Below are 23,654 nucleotides of genomic sequence, written 5' to 3'. Positions count from 1 at the left end.
CGGAACGGCACATTATAAAACCTAGGTCCGCCACAGTACTCCATATGTTATTGCCATATGTTTATATGCTAAGCATTGTGGGTTGGCATTATATTATATGATGTTAGGAACAAAAACATTGTTTTGCACATATAACAAAATATTTGCATATATTTGTCAGATTTGTAGAGAATAAAAAAATGATAAATCAATAAATAATAATGTAAGAATATAATTTCAGCTTTTTATAGGTAGATTAATTATCCTTCACATGTGATGTTGACTGATTCTTTTTCTTTAAAAAATGAAGATCTGTTTTTATTTTATTTATTGTTATTTTTTGGATTGGATTATGAGTAGATTTAAAATTGGATGTTCCTAATTACTAGTATTTCTATTCATTTTACTTTTAAAATTATTTTAAGATGATTCTTTTGTCTATTTAAAAAATATATGTAGAACCAAGGCCAACGACGCAAGCAAGTAGGCACTGTCTGCGACTTTCAATACAATGACAAGCAAAAGACGAAGCAATTTATGGAACCATCGAAGAATGGTAACAAATATATAAAGCAACCAGCAGGGATGTGATAGGATGAATATGATCTGTCCATCGTTAATCAGGGGTCTCAAGTTCAGTTCGAATATGAAAAAATCTTGTTAGAAAGCATTTGTCCTTAAATGAATTTTATGCGATGAAAATCTGAACTAATCGGGATTCCAATACAGATTAGACAACAATTGGAAATCCAAAAATATATATCTGATCTTGGAGCTAGAATAATATTCATCATTTTGGGCTAACATTTGCTAGGCTAGAGGTCAGCCTATTTCCTTGGGCTAGCATTCTAAATTTTGAATGTTATGAGTCCAACTTAGAAATAACGTCGACCGATCACTTTTTAATTACATCGCTAAAAAATAATTATTATCTTAAATTTAAGAAACTTGTAAAATAATTGTTATTGTTCAGATTGTCATGCTTTTGAATATTAATTTCTTTTTTAAAAAAAGTGTCATGTCTCGCTCTTTTTTTTTGTGATACATTATTCATGCTTAATTTTTCAAATAAAAGTATTCTTATTTCCAATACCTTAACAATGTACAATATATCTAGTGGAATTTCACGAGTAAGGTCTGGGAGGAAAGAGTATATGCAGACCTTATCTCTACCTTGTAGAAATAGAAAGACGGTTTCAAATACCTTGGTCCAATAAAATGGGCAAACAACATAAATCCCGATTGTTTTGAGCTTAGTTACAGAAAGTCACGACATTTTGCATAATTACTGAAATCCTGATTTTGGATCTGCCTAGATACATAATTAGCTCCCGATGCATCCAACAATGATACATTGTTTCCTCTGTAAAGATACATAATTATCTCCCGATTTTTTTTTTTAATTTTAGGTCTATCGAGATACATAATATATCCAACAAAGATACTTTTATTTTTAAAAAAAGACACATAATTAGCTCCCGCTATATTTTTTCTGATTTTAGGTCCTTCGAGATACATAATTAGCTCCTCGATACATTCAATGAAGATACATAGTTAACCGAGATTTTTGTAATTATTTTGTAAGGGTGAAAAATTGTGTAAATAAGATAAGTTATGGTGTATATTTATGTTATTTTAACTAAAATGAAATCACAAACCAGCAAAGTGGACCAGAGCCCAATGAACAGAAGCCCAATTTATTGGGTTAGTTACATCACATTTAAATAGCAGCCCATTCATTTTGATTACATTACTACACAGGAAGTTCAAAGGGTACAATTTTAAAAAATAGCCACTTTCGTCTCTGTAATTGAGACATAGCCATTATTATGGAGTTTCAAATTTGACAAGTAAAATTTAAAGATAATCACAAAATTTCATCAATTGAATTATATTTGAACTATTACTCATATTTGATGGTGATACAGTTCTAAAAATACTTATAAAGGAAATTTTGATGTTATTGGAAAAATTACTATTATGTGATCAGGATACAACGAGTTCGACCTATAAAATAGCCTCTTGCAGAACTAGATAGCGTACAATAAATTTTTGTGATTCAATTCTTTCACTAATTTATTGCTTAACGAGAGCTTAGTGCCAAACGACCCTTTTTATAGTTCCGCACATATTCAAGGGATCTTTTGTTAAATGGTCTTTTCAAGTCTTCTTTTTAATTAGATAGACTACGATTTTATTTTTATTTTTTGGGAAATGACCCATTTTCGAGACAAATCTATTATCTATCCGACCGATATATAGACAAATCGATTATTGATTCGACAAATTAATTGTCGTTTCGACAGATCGATTATCGATCCGACCTATATAGAGACAGATCGATTATTAATCCGACAGATCAATTATCGATCCGGCCTATATATGGACAGATTGATTATCAATTCGACAGATCCATTATCGATTTGACCTATATAGAGACAAATATATTATCAATCCGATCTATATATGAACAGATCTATTATCAATTCGACAGATCCATTATCGATTTGACCTATATATGGACAAATAGATTATCAATCCGATAGATTCATTATCGATCTGATCTATATATGGACAGATTAATTATCAATCCGACAGATCCATTAGCAATCCGATTTATATATGGACAGATCGTAGATGAGAAAATAGAAGTAGACCATTTTGTTAATTAAAAAATTAAAGAAACTTAATAGCTAAATTTTCTCCATATTCAAATATAGTAACATATTTTCGAAATAAAATAACAACAAAAATTTACTCCTAAATATATTGAGTCATATATCCTAATTACCCTCAACGATTACCAATAGCTCATGGAAAATACCCCCCCCCCCCCCCCCACCCACCCCCCCCCCCCCTTCCCGCCCCGCTCTTCCAACCACTCCACTCCACTCCACCCCACCCCCACCCCAAGATTCCATACCTGTGTCTATGCTGTTTTTTTTCTTGTAACAAAAATCCTTATCTCTCTCTGTTGTTCAATCTTGAATCTTGATCCAACTCTATTATAATTCTCCAAACCCAACAAAATTTTGAAAGAACAACACATTTTTTCCATCAAAGGTACAGTCTTTTTTTTCAGTTTAAGCCATGTACAACACTTGTGTAAGTTCAGCTCTTACACTAAAGTGTAAAGGGTCATCTTCATTTTCATATTATGATAACTCATATTGCTTAAATGATAGATTTTTTAGGCACCCTTTTGCGTATTCTTCCTCATTATCATCATGTTGTTCTTGTTGTTCAAATAATGCTAGTAGTAGTACTATGTTGTATAAAGTGCCAATTTGCTCTAGTTCCTTGTATGGTTTGAGACAATCTAGTTTAATTCAATGTAAAAAACTGATCTTTGGTGGTTTAGATAGAAATTATAATTCAAGATTTCATGCTTTTGATGTTGGTAAAGAGTGTAGTTATGAAAAAGTTTGTTCTTTTAAGGAAAATGAGGGGGGTAGTAGAAGGGGGAGGAGGTATAGGTGTTTGGTGTATGAGGAAGGGGGTGAAGAGAGTGATGTGTTTTCGGAGTTTGATGAGGCGGAGGTTATGCTTAGTTTGTTGAGTAAGGATGTGGATGAGGAGTTGTTTGGTGTGAAAGAGAGGAATAGGAGGTCGTATAAGAGGATAGACGCGGAGAAGAGGAAAAACGGGGGTGGGATGAATTGTGTTGGTAAGAAGAAAAGGGATGAATCGGGTGATATGGGGAGTACGTTGAAGTATACGTATGAATATGAGGTGATTCCGTCAAGAAAGGAGGATAAGAGAAGGGAAGAAGAGAGGGCGTCGTTATTAAGGAGAGGGAGTCGAAGGACAAACCGTAAGGAGGAAGAAAAAGTTTCGTTGTTGAGGGAGAGTCATAGAAATGGAGCAAGAGAAGAAGAGGAGGTGGAGACGTTAAGGAGAGAGAATCGAGGAACAAGGCATACAGAGGAAGAAAGAGCTTCCTTGTTGAGGGAAAATCACGATGAAAGGACAAGAGAAGAAGGGAGGGGAAGTTTTTCAAGAAGGGAGGAACACAGGCAGCGACTGAGGAAAGATGGATCCAGCTGTTCGTCGTACTATTCTGCTTCTTCAACAAATGACCTTGATTATGACAGTGAAACGCAGGTTGAGGATGAACACTTTGAAGAAGAATCGTCAGGGAAGCATGGAGGAGATTTAAGGAGTGAAAGCGTTGCAGTGGAGGAAAGAGATCGGAATTACACTGCTAAACAAGGGGTTATATCACGGAAGGATGATTCTGCAATGGGATTGTATAGTGCGACGACTGGTGACTGGAGAAAGAAGTCAGAGAAGAGGCTTACTGACATATCAGTTGAGGAGATTGCATCAAGAAAGGAATCAATGCAGAGGCAATCGAGGATATCTCAAATTCATGGAAGTAGTTCTGAACATGTTTCTGGTTCCTCCACGAGATATGATGATGTAAAACAAGAATCAGCTTCTATTACAAAGTTCGAGGGGAAAACAGCTGGACAACATGGGCAAGCAGCACAATCTAATACAAATATAAAGTATAAACAATTTGTTGATACATCTGAGAGTCAAGACCTTAGATCTAAAACTGATTATAGCACAACAAAATCTTATCATGAAACAAAAGAAACCTCCGAGGAGGCTCTGCGTCAAATTCAGCAAGCTAGAGAAGAATATAGTAAGAAAATCAGGAGCATCATAAGGGAAGATGAATATAGGAGAAGATCTCGTAGGCTCAATCAAGAGTCTAATATCCAGAAAAATGACATTAGGACGGAATCAGCCATTCAGGGAGTCTCTGATACTGAACTCAGGAAGAAGGTGTCAAACGAGCACCACCACTCTAGTCAGATCACTGAGTTAGTTGAGTTGAGAGAAAAGGCTGAACAATCAACTAAGGCGGACGAAAAAAGAACTCATGGTTTACATAGGAAATCTGAGACAAGGATGAAGAACCAGGAAGATTATGCTAACCTTCTCAACAAGTCATCAGTAGAACTGAAAGAGCACTCCTCCCAAGCCAGAATAAGAGATGCCAGAAGCACAAAATCAGTAATGGAATCACATGAGAAGAAAACTCTAGTAGGTGCGTCGAGTACCTCAACTACTCATTCTAGTGACACTAGCAGAGTTGAAGTAACACAGGCAAACGAAAGAGAGGTGAAAGCATCTTCCCAAGTATTATCAGGACGCTCATCAATTATTGAGTCACAGGCTGGGTTTTCAACTCAAGAAGTTTCTGATTCAGGCTATCAAAGGGGTTTTTCACTACAACACGAACTTACCGCAGATAGACCTCCACAACCTCAGTGCAAAACACTCGGTGAAGCTAGAAGGGATGAGGTTATTGGTCTGTCTTCGGATTTCACATCCCATGAAGATGCAATTGGTTCAGCTGCTCGATTGCAGAAATCCTCGACTCAGTATGTTGACGAATTTGTAGAGAAGGTCAAGCATGAGATTTCAAACTCTGAGATTCTGAAGGAGGAAAAGACCTCTGAGACAAAGTTAATTAGCGAGGGAGAGCAGCATACTCAAAAAGTTGTAGGCCAACATGGTTGTGGTGATTCTCAATCAAATGAGCATGAAACAAGGCAATCCTCTTTGGTTTTAGGGGCTAAGGGACCTTCAGATGAAATGTGGGATGTAACTGAGCCCTCTGTCCAGGAACCTATTGAGACACAAGTATCAGAGGATTCAGACAAAGACAAAACAATTATTGTCCAGAGAAGTGGTAGGTCCTTGTGGAATATTATTGGAGATATCGTTCATTTGCGATGGAGGTCTCGTTCTGATCGCGATACTTTGACCTCTAAATCTGGTCGAAGGAGCTCATCTAATCGATCCACAAGTAGCGAAACGTGGTTTTCTGGTCATGAAGCCGAGGATAATAGTAATGAGAGTGCCAAAAAAGTCAGAAGGTTGAGCCGAGAATCTGCATCTTTAGACTGGAATCGGCAGAAAATGGTTCGCTCTCATAGTCCGGGAGAAACATCCAGCTCATCAAGCCCAAGGGAACAAATGAACCTCACATTAGTGGGAACATCATCTTCTCCAATTATTTTACAGAGCAGTTCACCATCCAATACTATTCCATTGCCTTCTTCTGAAGTCACTACTGGGGAAAACTTGCAAGGTAGCTCTAGTGCAATTGTCCCAGAAGGGAGGCTTCCGATTTCTTCAGTCCCAGTGAGAACCTCACCCATTGTAGAAGAAATAGCAGAAGTTGGCCAAGCTGTTCCATCCAGCAGTAGCAAAGGGCAAGCAGTTTCCACTGTCTCCGGTGAGGTGTCGGGGTCTAAGGTTAAAGATGCTGAAGTGAGACTTGGAAAGTTTCAAAGGTCTGATCAATTTGTAAAAGACAGGTTTGATGAGTGGGAAGAAGCATTCAAGCTTGAAAACGATCAGCGGAAAATTGATGAAATGTTTATGAGGGAAGCACTAAGGGAAGCCAAAAAGGCTGCTGACAATTGGGAAGTACCTGTTGGGGCTGTGCTGGTCCATGATGGAAGAATAGTTGCTCGCGGATGCAACCTGTAAGTCATGGTAGCTTATGCTTTTTCCTATTTCCTTTCCCCCCTTCTTAGACTTTGGTTTTCACGTAATTATATATGTTTCAGTGTAGAAGAACTGCGCGACTCTACTGCTCATGCAGAAATGCTGTGCATACGTGAGGCTTCAAGCACACTTCGGTCATGGAGACTTTCGGTAGTTCTTTACCCTTTTATACTCTCTTAAAGATTAAGTTAAGATTCCTCCTATTTTTATGGCCACTGTACTTGAGACTTCAATTAGCACTAGCACAATGTGATTCTTACACAGCATGGGGTAATTCTATTTTATGGAATATAATTTGTCACATAACATGTACTGTTATAGGTAGGAAAATGGGAAGAAGCACTATCAAAATTGTCTGTACTTCGACACTAAAAATAGGTGAATGCTTTCAGCTACTCTTTAGTAGCCAATTTCCTAATTTGGCAGCAACCTCTACTATCCTTAACACTTCCTCTTTTCTCCTTTATACTAGATCAAACGTTTCTTTTTCTTGAAGAAACTAGCATTGGCAAGGTGTGGAAAGAATTGTATTAGCCAGATATTCAATAATTACTAGTAATATTTTGTTAAATGTGATGTACATGGGGAAAGTATGAGTTGAGTATGATAAGTAGATTTCAACTTATGGTTATCGTAATACTCTTTTGTCTTTTCTTTGCATGCTTTGGCTTCTTTTCTTTTTTGATACCATACATGATTCAATTGCCACCGTTGGATATTCTTTTCCTGAACATCAAACTTTTCCTTGATCAATAAATCTAATGCTAATCCAGCAAGGTTTTAGATCCCTTCTTTTGGTATAACTTCTGATTCTTTTTTTCCTACAGGATACCACACTTTATGTAACACTTGAGCCGTGTCCTATGTGTGCTGGAGCAATACTTCAAGCTAGAATTGATACTGTTGTATGGGGAGCTCCGAATAAGCTCCTAGGGGCTGATGGCAGCTGGATTAGGTAAGCAAGATCATATATATTTGTTCATTTGATAGCTTAAACAGTTGTCAGTAAGTGTTTATCATCTACTCTGGTAGGTCCTTGAAAAGTAAGAAATGAAACAGGTAGTTTTTAGGTTGTAATATAAAAATCTTTGAAATGATTCCTGTTTGGAACTAGCAACACACCGTAGGAACCTTTTCCTCAGACACCCACAGCAGCAAACAAATCTTATTAGATACACCAAAATTAGAAAGGCGGGATCTTTCAGAAAATGGATGCATACTTGAGATTATATCCCACTAGAAATCTTTGTTGTTTCACGTGTTAACTTTCTGAACCTTCAAAAATTACAATTCTAAATGATATTCGTATTTCTCAATCTTAGGATTTCTTAGTCAAGGGCTCAAATTAAACAGCAATATTTTTGCTTTTTCTTAGTACAATAGTTTGCTATAGATATGATGAATATTTACAGTTTTCTATGTTTGCCCATGCTGTAATAGTTTTCTAGTTTCATGGTCTAGCATCTACAATAATTTATCTTTTTTACAGCTTTTCGGAAACATTACAACAGTTGAGATTGATTCTTATTTTCTCTAGCTAAAGAATAAAATTCAAAATGTGGAGTTGGAAGTTTTTATTGGTTCTCAAGAGCACCAAGGGTATGGATTGGTGGTCCATGCAATGGAAGGACAATCATGAGGTTTCGGGTTCAAATCCCAGTGGAGGCAAACAACACTAAGTAATTTCTTTTCATCTACCTAAGTGTTAGCGGGTAAAGTTACTCGGTACCTATATTGGTGGGAGGTAGCAGGTACCTAGTGGAATAGTTGAGGTATGTGCAAGTTGGCCAGGATACCGGTGTCATTTAAAAGGAAGTTGTATTGATTCTCAAGAAGTCTCAACTTTCAAACTTTTTAGGGGTCATTGGGTTTACGGTTTAGTTCCTCTGGGGCTGCAATACAAGGAACTTTTATATGCTTAATAATAATAATGATTGTTATGTGGTGAATTACTATGAGCGGTTTGTTATTTGGTGATGAACAATAATTCAGGGGTTACAGATATTGCCTACTTTAAAGACACTTCTATCTCTTCACATTCTATTCTACGTAAAATAATGCATAGATTATTGTACCATTAGTAGTATTAGAACTTCTGAAAAAACAAGTTATACCAATATTAATAATTCGATGTCTTGATATGATATTAAACTCTACGAACTAGTAATGAAGTTTAGTTAAGTGATGCGGAGTTTAATACCTGAAACCAGATATTGAATTAGCTATGCCGATATTATACATGCAATGCAGAGTTTCATGCTGACTTTATTGTGAGAACCCAATGCTAGATAAGTAATACAAAATTTTATACTAGGACTACGTATCCTTATCCGTCAAATCAAAAGCCTCTTTAGTCGTCAGTCATGTTCAGGAAGGAATAGTGGATAAGTATGGATATGGAAGTCAGATTTTTTTATTCTTTAGTATTCAAGTGTATAATTGTGACACCAACTTAGGATGTTTGTCCTAAAAGACTTCTGAGTGAGTCCATGTTTCTCCCTGATGTATTATCCTCAATCTTTTTCTTACTTTCTCAAAGTCATGCAGTTAAACTTTGTTCTCTCTCCTAGACATGCTGCTAAGCATCTCTCAAGTTACCATAAAAGTACTCTACGTCACTAGTCAAATATGCAGAATGGTGTAAGTAATGTTCTGTTTATTCTTTTTTTTTTTTGATAAAGGTAATGTTGTATTCATCAGCATTGAGGATTATGCTGGAGACCTCCAAAAAATTGTTTCACAGCAAAAACCCAGAAAATAAAATAGATTACAGGATTCTATAAATTCTCTAATTTGTGCATCTTCTTCTAATCCTTCTTCTTTACACCAGAAATAAAAGGTAGACATACATAACCATTTGACTTTCTCAATTGGATTAGCCTTGTTTTCGAAGCACCTGTTGTTTCTTGCCTTCCAAATAGACCACCAAGTGCATGATGGTATTATGTTCCACCACTTCTTTTGAGTTTTGCTCCCTCCTCTTCTGATCTAGCAACTCAGGAGGTCTGATGTATGTTCTGGCATGATCCATTCTGCCTGTGTAGCACCCAGAAATAGGTTCCACAATTTTGTTGTCACTTTGCAATGTAGAAACAGGTGGCTGTTAGTCTCCTCTACCTCATTACAAAGAGAACACCAAGATACAATCTGGAATCCTTTCTTTTTCAATCTCTCATGCGTAGAACAAGCCCTCCTGGCCACCAACCAAGGGAAACACTTTATCTTGGTTTGTATCTTGGTCTTCCAGATCTTTTTCCAGGCCCTCTCTTGCAACCTTGTAGCTCCTTCACTTCCCTTGTGTATAATCTATTAACTGAGAGCATCCCATCTCTATTGTGCCTCCATTTGATAGAGTCTTCCTCTTCTGATAGCCCTGTGCATCCATGCAAGACTTTAAGTAGCTCAACAACTTTCTCAATCTCCCAATCATTAAGGAATCTTCTGAAAGCAATGTTCCATCCCTGCTGTGACCAAACTTTAGCCACTGTCTCTTCTCTGTTAGTGCTCAAAGAGAAAGGATCTGGAAACATTTCTATCAATGTCACATTTCCTATCCAATTCTCCCTCCAAAACAAGGTTTTAGTGCCAGATCCCTCCTTGTAAGCAATGTTTCTGGATAGGTCAGGCCATAAATTCCTAATTGTTCTCCACACTGAGACACCGTGGGTGTTGTTCACTGAGTTGGAGCACCAATTCCCTTCCAAACCATATTTACATACTATCACCTCCCTCCACAAAGCGTGTGTCTCGGTAGTGAACCTCCATAACCATTTTGAAAGAAGACTTTTGTTTTGTAACCTCAAATTTCTGATACCAAGGCCACCAGACTGCTTGTGTGTAACTGTACATTCTGCCATTTGACTAAGTGCAGGCCCTTTCCTTCTTTGTTGCCCAACCACAAAAAATCTCTTCTCAGCGTGTCAAGTCTATCTTCAACTTTAGCTGGGATGGGAAATAAAGACATTACATAAGTAGGCAGTGAGTCTAGTACTGAATTTATCAGGGTCACTCTCCCCCCTAAAGAAATGTATTGAGCTTTCCAATTAGCCAATTTTTTCTCAATCTTCTCAATGATGCCATCCCATATTTCTAGCTCCTTGTGTTTGTGCTCCAAAGGCATTCCTAAGTAGGTGGTGGGAAGCTGCTCCACTTTACACCCTAAAATGTTTGCCAGACTTTGCAATTGAGGAACTTCATTTATAGGAAAAAAGCTGCTCTTTCTCCAATTTACTGTCAAACCAGAAACTGCTTCAAAAACCACTAGTGACATTCTAATGAAGGCAATTTGGTCTGCCTTGGCTTCACAGAAAATGACTGTGTCATCTGCATAGAGTAGATGACAAATCTGCATCTCTTCCCCTGCAAGATTTCCCACCTTGAAACCTCTTATCCACTGGTTTTTAATAGCCACTCTCATTATGCTGTTGTAACCCTCCATGGCAAGAATGAAAAGGAAAGGAGAAAGAGGATCTCCCTCCTGAGATGTCTGAATGTTCCGGTCTGAACGTCAAGTTATTTCAATTGATGAAAAGATGATCAGGAATCCTAGTGTAGAGCTTGTAGTTTCGGAATGAAAATACTCCCTCCGTCCCATTTTATGTGGCACCGTTTGACTTGGCATGGTATTTAAGAAAAAAAGAAAAGACTTATGAAACTTGTGGTCTAAAAAAATCCTTATATATTTGTGTGGTTGTAAATCATTTCATTAAAGGCAAAAAGGAAATTTCAAAGTTAAATTGTTTCAAATTATAGTAAGGTGACGTTCTCTTTGGGACAAAGGGAATACTAGTTAGACTGGCTAGCTGAAAATATATAATAGAGATATTCTTGATGTTTCTCACCTGCCTCACATCAACATAGATGGTGTATTGGCTTTTCAGTTATCAGCACGTTTTAGCTTATTTACGTGTTTGGTAAACACCAATGTGCTCATACGTCAAGTGCTTATAATCCTAATTCAGTCAAACGCCATAAGCTTGTCATCCCCAACTTCTGACTTTTCAGCTTATAAGCACTTTCGGTTTGACCAAAATTTTACTATTTTATTCTTAATTTTTTCTTTTAGTTCTCAAATTATCTTTCGCAGAACAAAACTCTTCACCTCGTATCCGTTGTTCCTCCTTTTTTTATGTGGGTACTTTTAGATTTATAATATCTTGCAAAACTTTTAGGTACTTTAGTCGTTCTAACGAAAGAACAACTTATCAGCTTTTTTTAACCAAATACATCAATTACTTTTTAATAGTTTCAGCACTTCTAAGTTCTATCCAAATACGTAATTGCTTATTTATAAAATCACTTTCATTTGGTCTAGCATCTACATAACTGCTGTAGATGAGAATATAATTCAGATAATTTGGTCTCAACAACCTGGTTGCCTTGTTGAAACAAAAATCTTAAAATCTAGTTATTCTGTCATTCTCCAAAAATAGTTCCTCCCTTCTTAGCGATCTGTATTCTTTTTAACCTTATTCTCAAGTTCTTCTATAGCTTGCTGTAGACGAACTCACCTCTCTCTTTAATTCATGCTGCTTGCAATTTGTGCTTTGATATTGTCTTTTTTCGTGCCTGTACATGATGCCTGATGTCTTTATTGCTTGTTCGTTCCAACTCGTCAGCTGAAATATTTCTCTTGTAGCTACTAAATTTATCTTACTCTAGCTACAAAAGTTTGGAAACAGCCTCTCTACCCCCAAGGTAAGGGTAAGGTCTGCGTACACTCTACCCTCACTTGGTGGGATTACACTGGGTATGTTGTGGTTGTTGTGTACCCACAAAAGTATTGACCTTAACATGAGTACCTATTGTGGTTCCTCTCCTGTATTTCGCCATTCATTATTACTTATTTCTTATTCTCTGCTCATTCGTTTACTGTCTTTTGTCCTGAGCCGGGTGGTCTATCAGAAACAACCTCTCTACTTCTTCAAAGATAGTGGTATGGACTGCGTACATGTTACCCTCCCCACACCCCAGTATGTCGGAATACACTGGGTATGTTGTTGTTGTCTTATTCTTCTGCTGCTTCCCTAGCATGAAACGAAGTTGAACACTGATATCTCTATGTGATCAAATTGTACCTCCCATCTTGCTACCTTTGCTCGACATGTACGTGATTAATCATTCATGTTGCTCGCCAAGGGTGGACACACCTTGCCTCTGGTATGTCACTCGACGCCGCTTCATTGATTTTTTTAAAAATCAAAATAGCGGATATAAATATAAAAAATGACACCGTCTGTCATTATAGTTGTTTTTTCGTTTGTTTGTTTTTTCAAATGCTGACATCGCTTATGAAAAATTCTGCATACACCACTGTAGTTCGCGGAGTTTGCTCCACAAGAAACTACTTATTTTGGTTTTCGGGATAAAGGCTTTGTTATTCATAATGTTTCAGGCTTTTCCCTGATGGAGATGGAGAAAGGAGCTTGGAACCAACAGATAAGCCTCCTGCTCCAGTTCATCCTTTCCACCCTAACATAACAATCCGGCGTGGAGTGTTGGCACCGGATTGTGCAGATGCTATGCAGCAGTTCTTTCAACTAAGGCGGAAGAAGAAGGAAAAGAAGTCGGAATCTCCACCACCACCTTCATGTCTTCCCATTTCAAGACACCAACCGAAATTCCTCAGCAAGATTCATGACGCGTTTCATATGATGTTCTGCCTGTGATTCTTGTTTCTGGACTTCATATTTTCTGCAAAATTGTATTTTATAACGTGGTAGCGGATGCCTTGAGCAGGAAGGCGGTGATTATGGGTAGTTGAGCTAACTCTCTGACATGCTCTTTTTCGCGGTATCCTATTAACAGCTGATGTTCTTTTAACGTCTGAAGTAATCTGCAAATTTATTGCCCTTCCAGATTAGAGTTGTAGTCTGATTGCAACTAGCTTTGTACGCAGATGTTGTCACTACCTCGTAAAAAATGGAAAGGTTATTTTCGATAAATCCTCGGCACAAGTGAAAAGGGAGGTGAAACAGATATCAATATGTCTAAACTTTACAACAGATTGTAAAGAAACAGGATGGTAATTAAATTGTTTTAAGGTGCTATGGTTACTAAGATGCTAATGTTAGGTTGATAAAAGTTCAATATATCTTGAGTGACCATCTACGAAATCAACTCGTATAATCGTTACATATGTATACGATAGAAGTAGGACATGTATTTGTACATGAGCTTTTTATTTTTTTTTTAATTTAATCATGTTTAATTAATGTATTGTTTCACTTTATTAAATAATTTAACCATCACAAGTTAAATTAACTTAGTGTAAACATCGAATACGGTTAGCTAATAATTCACCATTTAGGTATTATCTTCTCACCTACCAAGTTATTAATAAATAATATTGTGTTTTGAAATGGAAATCTTATGGCTTATTTTGATTGATTAATTTCAAATCTTTGTGATAATCTGAAAATACACACTAATTATAAAACTTAGGACATAAAAGGTTCATTGAAAGAGCTATAGCTTAATAGTTTGGAAATTGTCACATTTATAGTTGAATGACATGAAATAAAGAAAGCAACCTGTTCGATACTCCGTTTCAATTTGTTCGTCTTACTTTTCGTGTTAGTTTATTTTGAAAAGAATGACATGTTTAAGACAACAAGAATAAATGACATTTTGGTAGATAAGAATTTCAATTTTTTTTTTTTTTAACTTTCTTAAACTCCGTATCAATGAAGGAGAGCTTGGAGTAACCCGTAAAGTTGTTGTCGTGTGATCAGGAGATCACTGGTTCAAGCAGTGGAAACAACCCTTGCAAAAATGTAAGATGAGGCTACGTACAATACATGGGCGGAACAACCTATATCTAAGGGTGGTCAAGTGCACACCCTTCGTCAGAAAATTATGTCATATATATAGGCTAAATGTTAGCTATTATGAGTGTATATTTAATTTTGCACACCCTTAACGCAAATGAGAAGAAAATTTACTCACTCTTCGTCAAATTTCCGGCTCCGCCATTGGTACAATAGACCATTTGTCGTCTGACCCTTCCTCGACCCCGCACATAGTGGGAGCTTGAGTACACCGAACTGATCTTTTTAAATTTTGTATCAAGTTAAAACTAGACAATCAAATTGAATGGAAGGTAATTTTTTTTCTTTTTTTGATTGAGACTATGTACCAAGCATAGCTCAAGTGTCAAATCAAAATCAAGAAAAGTTGGTGGTATTTGGTAAACCTTAAACTCTAGTATCATAATCATCCCTCATTGTGTTTTCATTGGTTTATTTAGTAATTTAATTTGCCATGTGTATGATTAATAATAATAAACAATAAATAAACATACTTAAAATATATAACCACTTTACCTTTGCTGTATTGCCAAGTAATAAGCATCCCATAAATCATTTCCCCACAACAAATGTAAAATTGATCACCATTATGACATTTGGTATTATCATACTTTGCTTTGCTTTTCATGGAAGAAAAAACTTGCTAAAAATAGAGGAAAACACTTTACTAATCTTCTTGTACAGTGTTTCTTTGCTATGATACATAGTAAAAGTTTTTTTTTTTTTTCTTTTTGGTAGCGGTATGGACTGCATACCCTTACCCTCCCCCAGACCCAACTTTGTGGGAATATACTGGGTATGTTGTTGTTGTTGGTTATAACGGTTTTTCGTTCATGTATTTCCTTTTTCAAACTGGTTGATAATGTCACTTTGTGGGAATATACTGGGTATGTTGTTGTTGTTGGTTATAACGGTTTTTCGTTCATGTATTTCCTTTTTCAAACTGGTTGATAATGTCTCTTATCTAAGTCGAGAGTATATCAGAACAAACTCTCCGTTTCTACGAGATAGGGATAAGGTCTGCGTAAGCTGTTCCAAATCCCACTTGTGAAATTACACTGGATATGAGTGTCGAGTAAGCTCATCAAAGAGGATAAAACGCTTCCTACCAAAAAACTCATAATTAAAAAAAAAAAGAAAGAAGTAAATTTCACTTAATTGAGCTATGAGAGGATCCCAACACAAGCTATAAATGAACCACCAAGTCACCTACATTTGGTGCATTAAAAGTATTATTTACTATACATAATTAGATCACTTATAACAATGTGGTGACTGAAAATAATAGGCTAACTAAAAATCATGACCTAAATGGTCTTTTAGGCTTGTATTGGTAACTGATAGCATTTGATGACCAGTACTAAACTTTCCCATGTATTGTAAAATCTTGTAATGCAGAAACATACTAGACATTACGCACATTTTTGTTGCCAAATCTAGCTAAAATATGAGATTTACTGTTCCCTTATTAGTTGCTTTGTTTTCTTAATATGTTGTACTCGAGCACCGGGTCCTCCCCAGACCCCACTTATGGGATTTCGCGAGGCATGTTTTTGTTTGTTGTTGATGAGACTTGCTGTAGCATTCACATAAAACTAAGTTTCCCCTCAAAACATGTCCACCAAACTCTTTATTCTTTTTTAGAAGTTACAATAATATTGTTGATGTATATAAGTAGATAGCTCTTGACAATCAAAATCCTGCACAAAATGGCTTCTTCTAAGTTGGTTTACCTTTCTAGTTGCTTTTGCATTTGGCTAGTGATGGCTAATGCGCAAGCACCAGCAGCATCACCGGCTACACCAACCACGACTCCTCCACCTACTACCACACCTGTTGCAGCATCACCCCCAACTTCCACGACGCCTCCACCTACTACCACACCTGTTGCAGCTTCACCTCCACCAACGACAACGCCTTCACCTACTACCACACCCGTTGCAGCATCACCCCCACCTTCCACTACGCCTGTTGCACCATCACAACCACCAGCAACTTCAGCACCACCTCCAACAGTACCTCCGCCTAAAGTTGCCCCCGTTTCTGCTCCAACGACCCCACCACCACAACCTCCACCAACTCCACCAGCAACACCACCACCTGCTCCAGTTTCTCCTCCACCACAGATAGCCCCAGCACCAGCACAAAAGCCACCATCGCCAGCACCTGTACCACCACCAGTGTCTCCGCCTAAGGCACCACCAGCACCAGCACCGGCACCAGTCATTCAACCACCAGCCCCTCCACCGGCTGTGGTATCACCAGTAGCAGCACCAGAGTTACCACCCGCACCAGTACCAGCTCATGGCAAGCACAAGAAAAGGAGGCACAGGCATAAGCACCATCACGCGCCAGCACCTGCACCGACTGTGCCCAGCCCCCCAGCACCACCAACCGTCCAAGATTCTGTGGATGTGACACCAGCACCATCACCTAGTTTGAATTTGGTAATGTTTCCATCGCTTTTCCAGTCTGGAAACTGTAATTCTTCCAAAATAACTTATTACAGAGACAGGAACAACTCTAATATGATAAATTCACTTACTCTCTCTTACTCGACTGCAGAATGGAGCAACGATCTTACTGCAAGGAAGCACATCTAGAATGTGGACGAATGCTGGTTTGGCGATGACTATTCTTTTGGCCATCATAATCTGAGATTCCCACAGACGTTACACGAGAAGCTATATGTTGCATTACCAGAAAGAAAGTTTTGAAATGAGATGGGACTATTTATATGTTTAGAGAAAAAATAATGTGGAGTATGATTGTTATTGTTGTAATATCATTGATATTCTTTTCATCCAGAGATTTACGTGAATGTAATTGATTTTCTTTCACCTACAGAATGGCACAATCAGTACTATTACTCTCTTGCTATAGCCTACCGTTATATAATGCATAAGCTTCAGTCAATCTTGATCAGCATCTAGATCCATACTAATTTCATCCTTGAAGTTGTACTCGACCACAAGTCCGAGGTTGTCGACCAATTTGTGATACTGAGAGCAGCCAGAACACTGAAAGGAGAGTCTTCAGTTGACAAGGCAGTTGATTCAAATATTCTTTAGTGATAGAAAAGTTAAAGAAATCAGAGGCAAATAAGACAGCTATGCAAATGATACGAAAAACTCTTATAACTCAAGCAAACCATGGTCGAGACAGTAAGCAGTCAAATACTGTTTGTTTGTAATAGAAACCAAAGTTAATGCCTCAGAGAATACCAAGATGAGGAACAATAAAGCAATGCGCTGAATAGGCTAAGTAGGTTAATATTTAAGAGTCCCCCTTTACTTTCCTGCTTGCAGGAAAGCAAACACGGTGTTACCAAAAGTTGTCACCGCCCTTTTTTAGAAGTTTTCTCACACTCAAGGAGTAGGACGTTTAAAGGGATTAGAATAAGATGCGAGCAGCACAAAATAGACAAATGATGGGTATGATTGGTTCTGAACAGTGATCAAACTTAAGTTTACTCAAACCAAAATACATGATTAACTTGTCCACATTATGGAAAAATGCGATTCTTGTAGTAAGGTAAAGTTAAAAGATCCTATATGTCCCCCACAATTGAGCGCACCAATACCTGAAAACTTATATTTTTAGCTAAAAGCTTTAAGAAAGATAGTTCAAATTGAGGAGAACAAATGACAGCACAGTATAATACAAGTGATTACCCGTCAGTACCTTCAATGGTTTACACTTCCAGTATAAAATGTCTTAGTGAAAATAAATTAAGAGACATTTTTTGACTTTGGTATCTCATAAGAAAATTAGTTTTGTTTTGCAATTATCAAAGGCGTGACAGCACCACTATGCTCAACCTGAAGTACCTGTATAAACACAGTGCCTCTTTCATATGCTAATCTGTTTATGAGTTTTTGAGATCGAACACCACAAGCATTACATGTGAATGTTGCTAATAGACTTCTTCTCGGTAGGTTCAAGTTAAAAGCTGGTTCCTGCAAGAAGGCAGCCACTCATTAAGAATACACCAAGAAAATGTCACGAAATTCAAAAAGGAAACTGAACTAGGACAATTGAAAAGTTAATAAACACAACAATACCAATTGTAAGAGGTAAAGAAGAAACAAAAAAGAACAAAGAATAGAAACGGAAACAACATATTCTAAGATCACCGACAATTTGCTTTTAACCTTTTCTCAGCAGAAATATTTTGCCTTTTTTTTGACAGATTTAGATTTAAAATTTTGGTTATATGAAGGGACTAAAGAAATGAGCTTCTTTCCGGGTAAAGGCCATATTTGTTCTGCATCTTTGAGTTTAAAAGTTAAATTTTCATAAACAGATCAACACAAAATATTTCACCTTCATTACCAATTGAAATATAGTTGGGACTATGTTTACCCTTCAGTGAATTTTATCCCAACGATTAAGGAAATGAATATTTAAAAGTTGGTTTTCCTATGTCAAATATAGAGCAATTGAACCTTGGTTACACGTCAATTAGCTACAAATCAAATCATTGCAACCTACTTAACATGAATGAATTAAACATATCCCAATCCAACCTATATAACATCAGAGGGTCTCAAATGTACTTCGTTTCAACTCCCTCTTCCTATTAGAAAATTGATACAAAGAACTTATTCTGATTTTTCAGAAAAGATATTCTAATTCCGAGAAAAACATTACATGCACGCGAAAAGGAAAGCAACTGAAACCAACAAAGAAAGCGACATACTTTTCACACCAACTTGGTGTGGGACCTCCCCCCCCACCACCAAAAAAATAAAAAGAAACTAATTATCTACGGGGAAGAAAACTTCGTACTGTGATTCAGAGAATGTGTTAGCTCTGTGGGGGTGATAGAGATGCACAAGTACCACAGAAGTGATTAATAGAAAGATTTGCTGCTATGATGTAAAGAGAGATTTAGAGGGAAAGCTGAGAGGAAAATGCCAATAAGGAAAAACTAATGAAGGTGAGCTTTCCCAATCAGAAGCTTCCATCGTCAAGATAGTTTTCCTTCTTTTCATTTCCTTGTGTACTCTGCTCCCTAAGTCGGATACTACAATCTTTCTACCACTATAAAATTTCTTTCACACCTATACAATTCTAGTACTCTATAGTAAGGCATGAAGCATCCATTCAATTTCTGTTTGTTCTTCCTTTTCTTGCACAGGTATTTGCTTTCCTCCCATTATGTCGCCTAACTTTCATTTTTTGTCTTCCTTATGTTACGGGTATGGTTTGGTGCACGTTTTACAGGCAAGTTGAACTGACAGAGTTCTTACTTATTTCCATATTCTGTTGTGAGAGCAAAGAGCATGGTTTGTTTCCTCAGGAGAAGGCAGCTAAAGGAGATTTTTGTCATGATTCTCTTGGCCAGGAAAAAAATGATACTTGAGTGTCCAAAGAGCAATTAGAAATTCTTTTTTCTTGTAATTGCAAATTACAACATTTAGTCAGTCCCCCATTCTTCACTAAATAAGGATGTAAATGTCAGATCTTCCAACTGAAGTTAGTAACTCTTTGCTGAAGAAAAAAAGGGTATCGAGTCAAGGTGATAACTGACAACCACCCATCAAGAGCCAATCTTTCCATAAAAGTCTAGTAAAAGAGGAAGGGGAAACTTAACATTACAGAAAACTAACCAACAGAAAGTGCAATTCATAAACCAAGGGTTGCTTTAACCAATTAAGGTGTGGAGACAAATACGTCTCAACTTTAAATCCCATCAAAGTATCTGCATCTAACTAATTGGTGCTCTCACTACTAGGAAGTACGAAAATGTCTAGATTCTAGAGGCTCAGGGTGACAACGATTTCTCCCAGCTGGTGGTCTAGATATCCAAAATCGTTAGGCAAAAGTTCACAATGCATGCAAAGAACGGAAAAAACTACCTTCGTAGAATCACTTGAAGCAGACGATTTGATAGATTCAGGACGTGTTTCATTTGTATCTTCCACTACACAGAAAATAGTTGGAACCCGGAACAAATGTTCTGATGCTCTCTTCCCATTTATAGACCTGTTACATAAAAATAACATAAATAGTGTTTTAACCAACATAATCCTCATGCATTCTAACTAGTATGACAACGAGCTTAGAGACGCACATACACATGAAGAAGCTGGCTCTGGGTTTCAGTGGCCAATTATGCTTCAATCACAAACTAGTTGGAGTTCGCTATACATATCCTCATAGACATTTAGCTCCAGTTGGATCCGTTTCATCCCACTACTCAGCTTAACTAGGTTTTACATAGTACAACAGTTACTACTACTATACTTGGGGCAGGAGCGGAGCCACAATGATAGTTACAGGTTCAATAGAACCAAAGTAACTTTCGCTCAAACTCTGGATTTGAGTTAAGATTTTCATTTAATATGTACAAATAATTCATCCAAAACCCGGTAAGTAAAAATGATTATGATTCAGAACTCATAAAATAAAGATCCCGGCTCAGCCCCAAGTTGGGGTAGGTTATACAAATCATCTATATCCATTCAACTTCTCAATTTTACCGTGTTCAACATAATACAACAATATCAACTAGTACGCCTCAATCTCACACTAGTTGAGGTCAGCTATATGAATCCTCTATGGATCCATTCCGCCTAATGTGAACCCATTTATTCCACTACTCAACTCTTTTTTTCTTGATTGTGCACCTCAACTAATTCCACGGAATACCTGCCACGTCCCACTAGGTAAATCTAACTTCCACTAAAACTCTTTTGTTTCTTGATCTCCGCACACCTCGATTGATTCCACCTGATACCTGCCACCTCCCACTAGGTAACTCTAAAATCCACTACTTAAACTCCTTTTGTTCTTGATATGTGCACACCTCGACTAATTCCCCAGATACATGGCACCTCCCACCAACACCAGGTACTAGGTAACTCTTGAGTTCCACTATTCAACTCTACATATTAAAATTCAATTTTTTTTTAGATAACCAGTACATTTAAGATTTTTGTGCCAAACAACAAACTGGACTGGGGAATCAAAAAAAGAAAACAAGAAAATATGCCTCAATCTCAAACTAGTTCAGGTTGAAATATGAATCCTCTATATCCAACAACAACATACCCAATGTAGTCTCACAAAGTGGGGCATGGGAAGGGTAGAGTGTACGCAGACCTTATATTTAATTCAGAGGTGAGGTCGAGAGGCTGTGAGGCTGTTTCTGATAGACCCTCGGTTCAAGACAAAAACAATCTAGAAAAAGATGTAATGGTAATACAAGAGAGGACAGATAGTAACAAAAACAACGGATAATAACATAACAGTATTACAACAAAATAATACTATAATCGAACTACACAAACCAATAGATAGTAACTAAAATCGAAGAACAAGAAACTACAAGAGCAGTACAAGGACTCCACTCCTATATCCTACCCTTCTATCCTAGTTCGTGCCTCCACACCTTCCTATCTGGAATCATGTCCACGAAGAACAAGAAATTACAAGAGCAGTACTAGGACTCCACTCCTATATACTACCCTTCCGTCCTAGTTCGTGCCTCCACACCTTTTCCTATCGAGAATCATATCCTCGAAGAACAAGAAACTACAAGAGCAGTATTAGGACTCCACTCCTACATACTACCCTTCTGTCCTAGTTCGTTCCTCCACACCTTTTCCTATCTAGAATCATATCCTCGAAGAACAAGAAACTACAAGAGCAGTATTAGGACTCCACTCCTACATACTACCCTTCCGTCCTAGTTCGTGCCTCCACACCTTTTCCTATCTAGAATCATATCCTCGAAGAACAAGAAACTACAAGTGCAGTATTAGGACTCCACTCCTATATATTACCCTTCTATCCTAGTTCGTGCCTCCACACCTTCCTATCTAGAATCATGTCCTCGGTGAGCTGCAGCCTGCACCATTCTGCTTAATGGGAACCCCTTTCTTCCACTATTTAACTCTTTCTTTTTCTTGAAAACCGTGTTCATACCTCGACTAATTTCACGGGATACTTTCCGCTTCCACTTCCACTACTCAAATCTACATACTAAAAGTTCATTTTCTTAAAACAGGTAACCAATAAAGTCCAATAAAGTTAACATTTTTATACCAAACAACAAACTGGGAATCAAAAAAGACAAACCCCATGAAAGAAAAAGAATGAAAATTGTAACTTACCTTGTGGATTTGATGGAGTAATGATAGGAATTGGGTATCAAGGAGAAGTTAATAGAACAAATGGACACATGGGTTTTGAAGGAAGAGCTGCAATTATTGAAACTATAAAAGATTTTGCTGTTTCCTGCTGTGGAAATAGCCATGGAAGGAAGAATCAAGAACCAAGGTGCTCTATGCAAATAACAATTGATAAAAGTTCTATATTCATTCATGTTTTCATATTCTATTTTTAGGTTCAATTACTTTTCCTCCAGTTTGTATCAATAAAATATACTTACTTTTTTTTTTTTTTTTATATGTTGTTCTAATTCTTCAAAAATATCACTAAATATACATGAATATTTCAAAAATAATGTATTTTTGAGAAATTCGAAATTGTTACAAATGTATAGTAAATGTCTGTCAAAATCTATTTGATATGTATTAGATTTGAACCATCTGTCTTTTACTCACACTAAGAGTAAATTTTTTCTATAAATAGAAGAATTTTGTTCATTGTATTTACAATCTTACGATCTCTCATCCATGAAGAGAAATAAAAAAAATCTCCCTCTTCTCTCTATTTATTCTTGTTATTTTTTCTTTATATTTTATAAAACAAGGTGAGATTATAAATCTAAAGGTCAAGGTTAGTAATGCTTATGTTATTTGTATTTTTCTATTAATGATATAATTATTGTTGGATTTGAGGAAAAATAATTGGTTTGGAACTATTTATATTTTAAAATTATTTCTCAAGAACAATATTATAAAAAAAGATGATAATATGTTGGGTTCAAGTCCCAACGATTCATGCCTAAGATGTCTTTATATGGATCAAATATTGAATTTGAATCTCAATACATCATATTGATGATATTATGATGGCTAAAGCAAAATAATGAATATTCGGTGAAACATATCCCATTAAATATGCTTCATTCCTTGAATTGAATGTGGTAGCAATAAATTATATGTATGCCTCAATTTGCTCTTGTAGTAACTATCATAATTTGATACGCTTAAGGCATGATTATATTCCATTCTTGGGAAATGAGAAACTTATTAATGCAAACGTGCACTTGATTGTGATTGTATCACAATTCACCTCTGAAAGAGGTTGAATAATTTTGAAATCTACTTCTGAATTAGTAAATTTAAAATTTATTCATGTAATAGTAAATCTGAAATTTACTAAAGAAAAAGTACATGTCATGGTAAACTTAGAGTTTAC

General features: G+C 36.8%; 3 protein-coding genes across 3 annotated transcripts; 2 read left to right on the top strand and 1 right to left on the bottom strand.

Moving 5' to 3' along the window:
- Positions 1 to 2,847: 2,847 nt before the first annotated feature.
- Positions 2,848 to 13,367, top strand: LOC107847472 (tRNA(adenine(34)) deaminase, chloroplastic). The gene is made up of 4 exons (XM_016691743.2): positions 2,848 to 6,488; positions 6,573 to 6,660; positions 7,338 to 7,465; positions 12,905 to 13,367. The coding sequence occupies exons 1-4, from the start codon at positions 3,070 to 3,072 to the stop codon at positions 13,176 to 13,178; spliced, it is 3,909 nt and encodes a 1,302-aa protein (XP_016547229.2). The 5' UTR covers positions 2,848 to 3,069; the 3' UTR covers positions 13,179 to 13,367.
- A 2,533-nt stretch (positions 13,368 to 15,900) lies between these two features.
- On the top strand, positions 15,901 to 17,187 carry LOC107848002 (lysine-rich arabinogalactan protein 19). The gene is made up of 2 exons (XM_016692650.2): positions 15,901 to 16,765; positions 16,884 to 17,187. The coding sequence occupies exons 1-2, from the start codon at positions 16,028 to 16,030 to the stop codon at positions 16,974 to 16,976; spliced, it is 831 nt and encodes a 276-aa protein (XP_016548136.1). The 5' UTR covers positions 15,901 to 16,027; the 3' UTR covers positions 16,977 to 17,187.
- Positions 17,057 to 22,684, bottom strand: LOC107848003. The gene is made up of 4 exons (XM_016692651.2): positions 22,442 to 22,684; positions 20,183 to 20,309; positions 18,149 to 18,277; positions 17,057 to 17,338 (listed from the first exon to the last, which is right to left on the bottom strand). Exons 1-4 carry the CDS (start codon positions 22,651 to 22,653, stop codon positions 17,231 to 17,233), a joined length of 576 nt encoding a protein of 191 aa, XP_016548137.1. The 5' UTR covers positions 22,654 to 22,684; the 3' UTR covers positions 17,057 to 17,230.
- Positions 22,685 to 23,654: the final 970 nt, after the last annotated feature.

Source organism: Capsicum annuum, chromosome 11, assembly GCF_002878395.1.
Source record: "Capsicum annuum cultivar UCD-10X-F1 chromosome 11, UCD10Xv1.1, whole genome shotgun sequence".
NCBI classification, from domain to species: domain Eukaryota; kingdom Viridiplantae; phylum Streptophyta; class Magnoliopsida; order Solanales; family Solanaceae; genus Capsicum; species Capsicum annuum.
This window is presented reverse-complemented; position numbering and strand designations above follow the sequence as displayed.

Bases quoted from the DNA above. Each gene is read 5' to 3' on its own strand.
- LOC107847472 (XM_016691743.2), top strand. From the start codon at position 3,070: ATGTACAACACTTGTGTAAGTTCAGCTCTTACACTAAAGTGTAAAGGG. The intron at 6,489-6,572 runs GTAAGTCATGGT...TATATGTTTCAG, and splicing joins GTTGCTCGCGGATGCAACCT to TGTAGAAGAACTGCGCGACT. The intron at 6,661-7,337 runs GTAGTTCTTTAC...TTTTTCCTACAG, and splicing joins TTCGGTCATGGAGACTTTCG to GATACCACACTTTATGTAAC.
- LOC107848003 (XM_016692651.2), bottom strand. From the start codon at position 22,653: ATGAATGAATATAGAACTTTTATCAATTGTTATTTGCATAGAGCACCT. The intron at 20,310-22,441 runs GTAAGTTACAAT...TTTATGTAACAG, and splicing joins TACTCCATCAAATCCACAAG to GTCTATAAATGGGAAGAGAG. The intron at 18,278-20,182 runs GTAGTTTTTTCC...GCCTTCTTGCAG, and splicing joins CTTCAAGTGATTCTACGAAG to GAACCAGCTTTTAACTTGAA.
- LOC107848002 (XM_016692650.2), top strand. From the start codon at position 16,028: ATGGCTTCTTCTAAGTTGGTTTACCTTTCTAGTTGCTTTTGCATTTGG. The intron at 16,766-16,883 runs GTAATGTTTCCA...ACTCGACTGCAG, and splicing joins CATCACCTAGTTTGAATTTG to AATGGAGCAACGATCTTACT.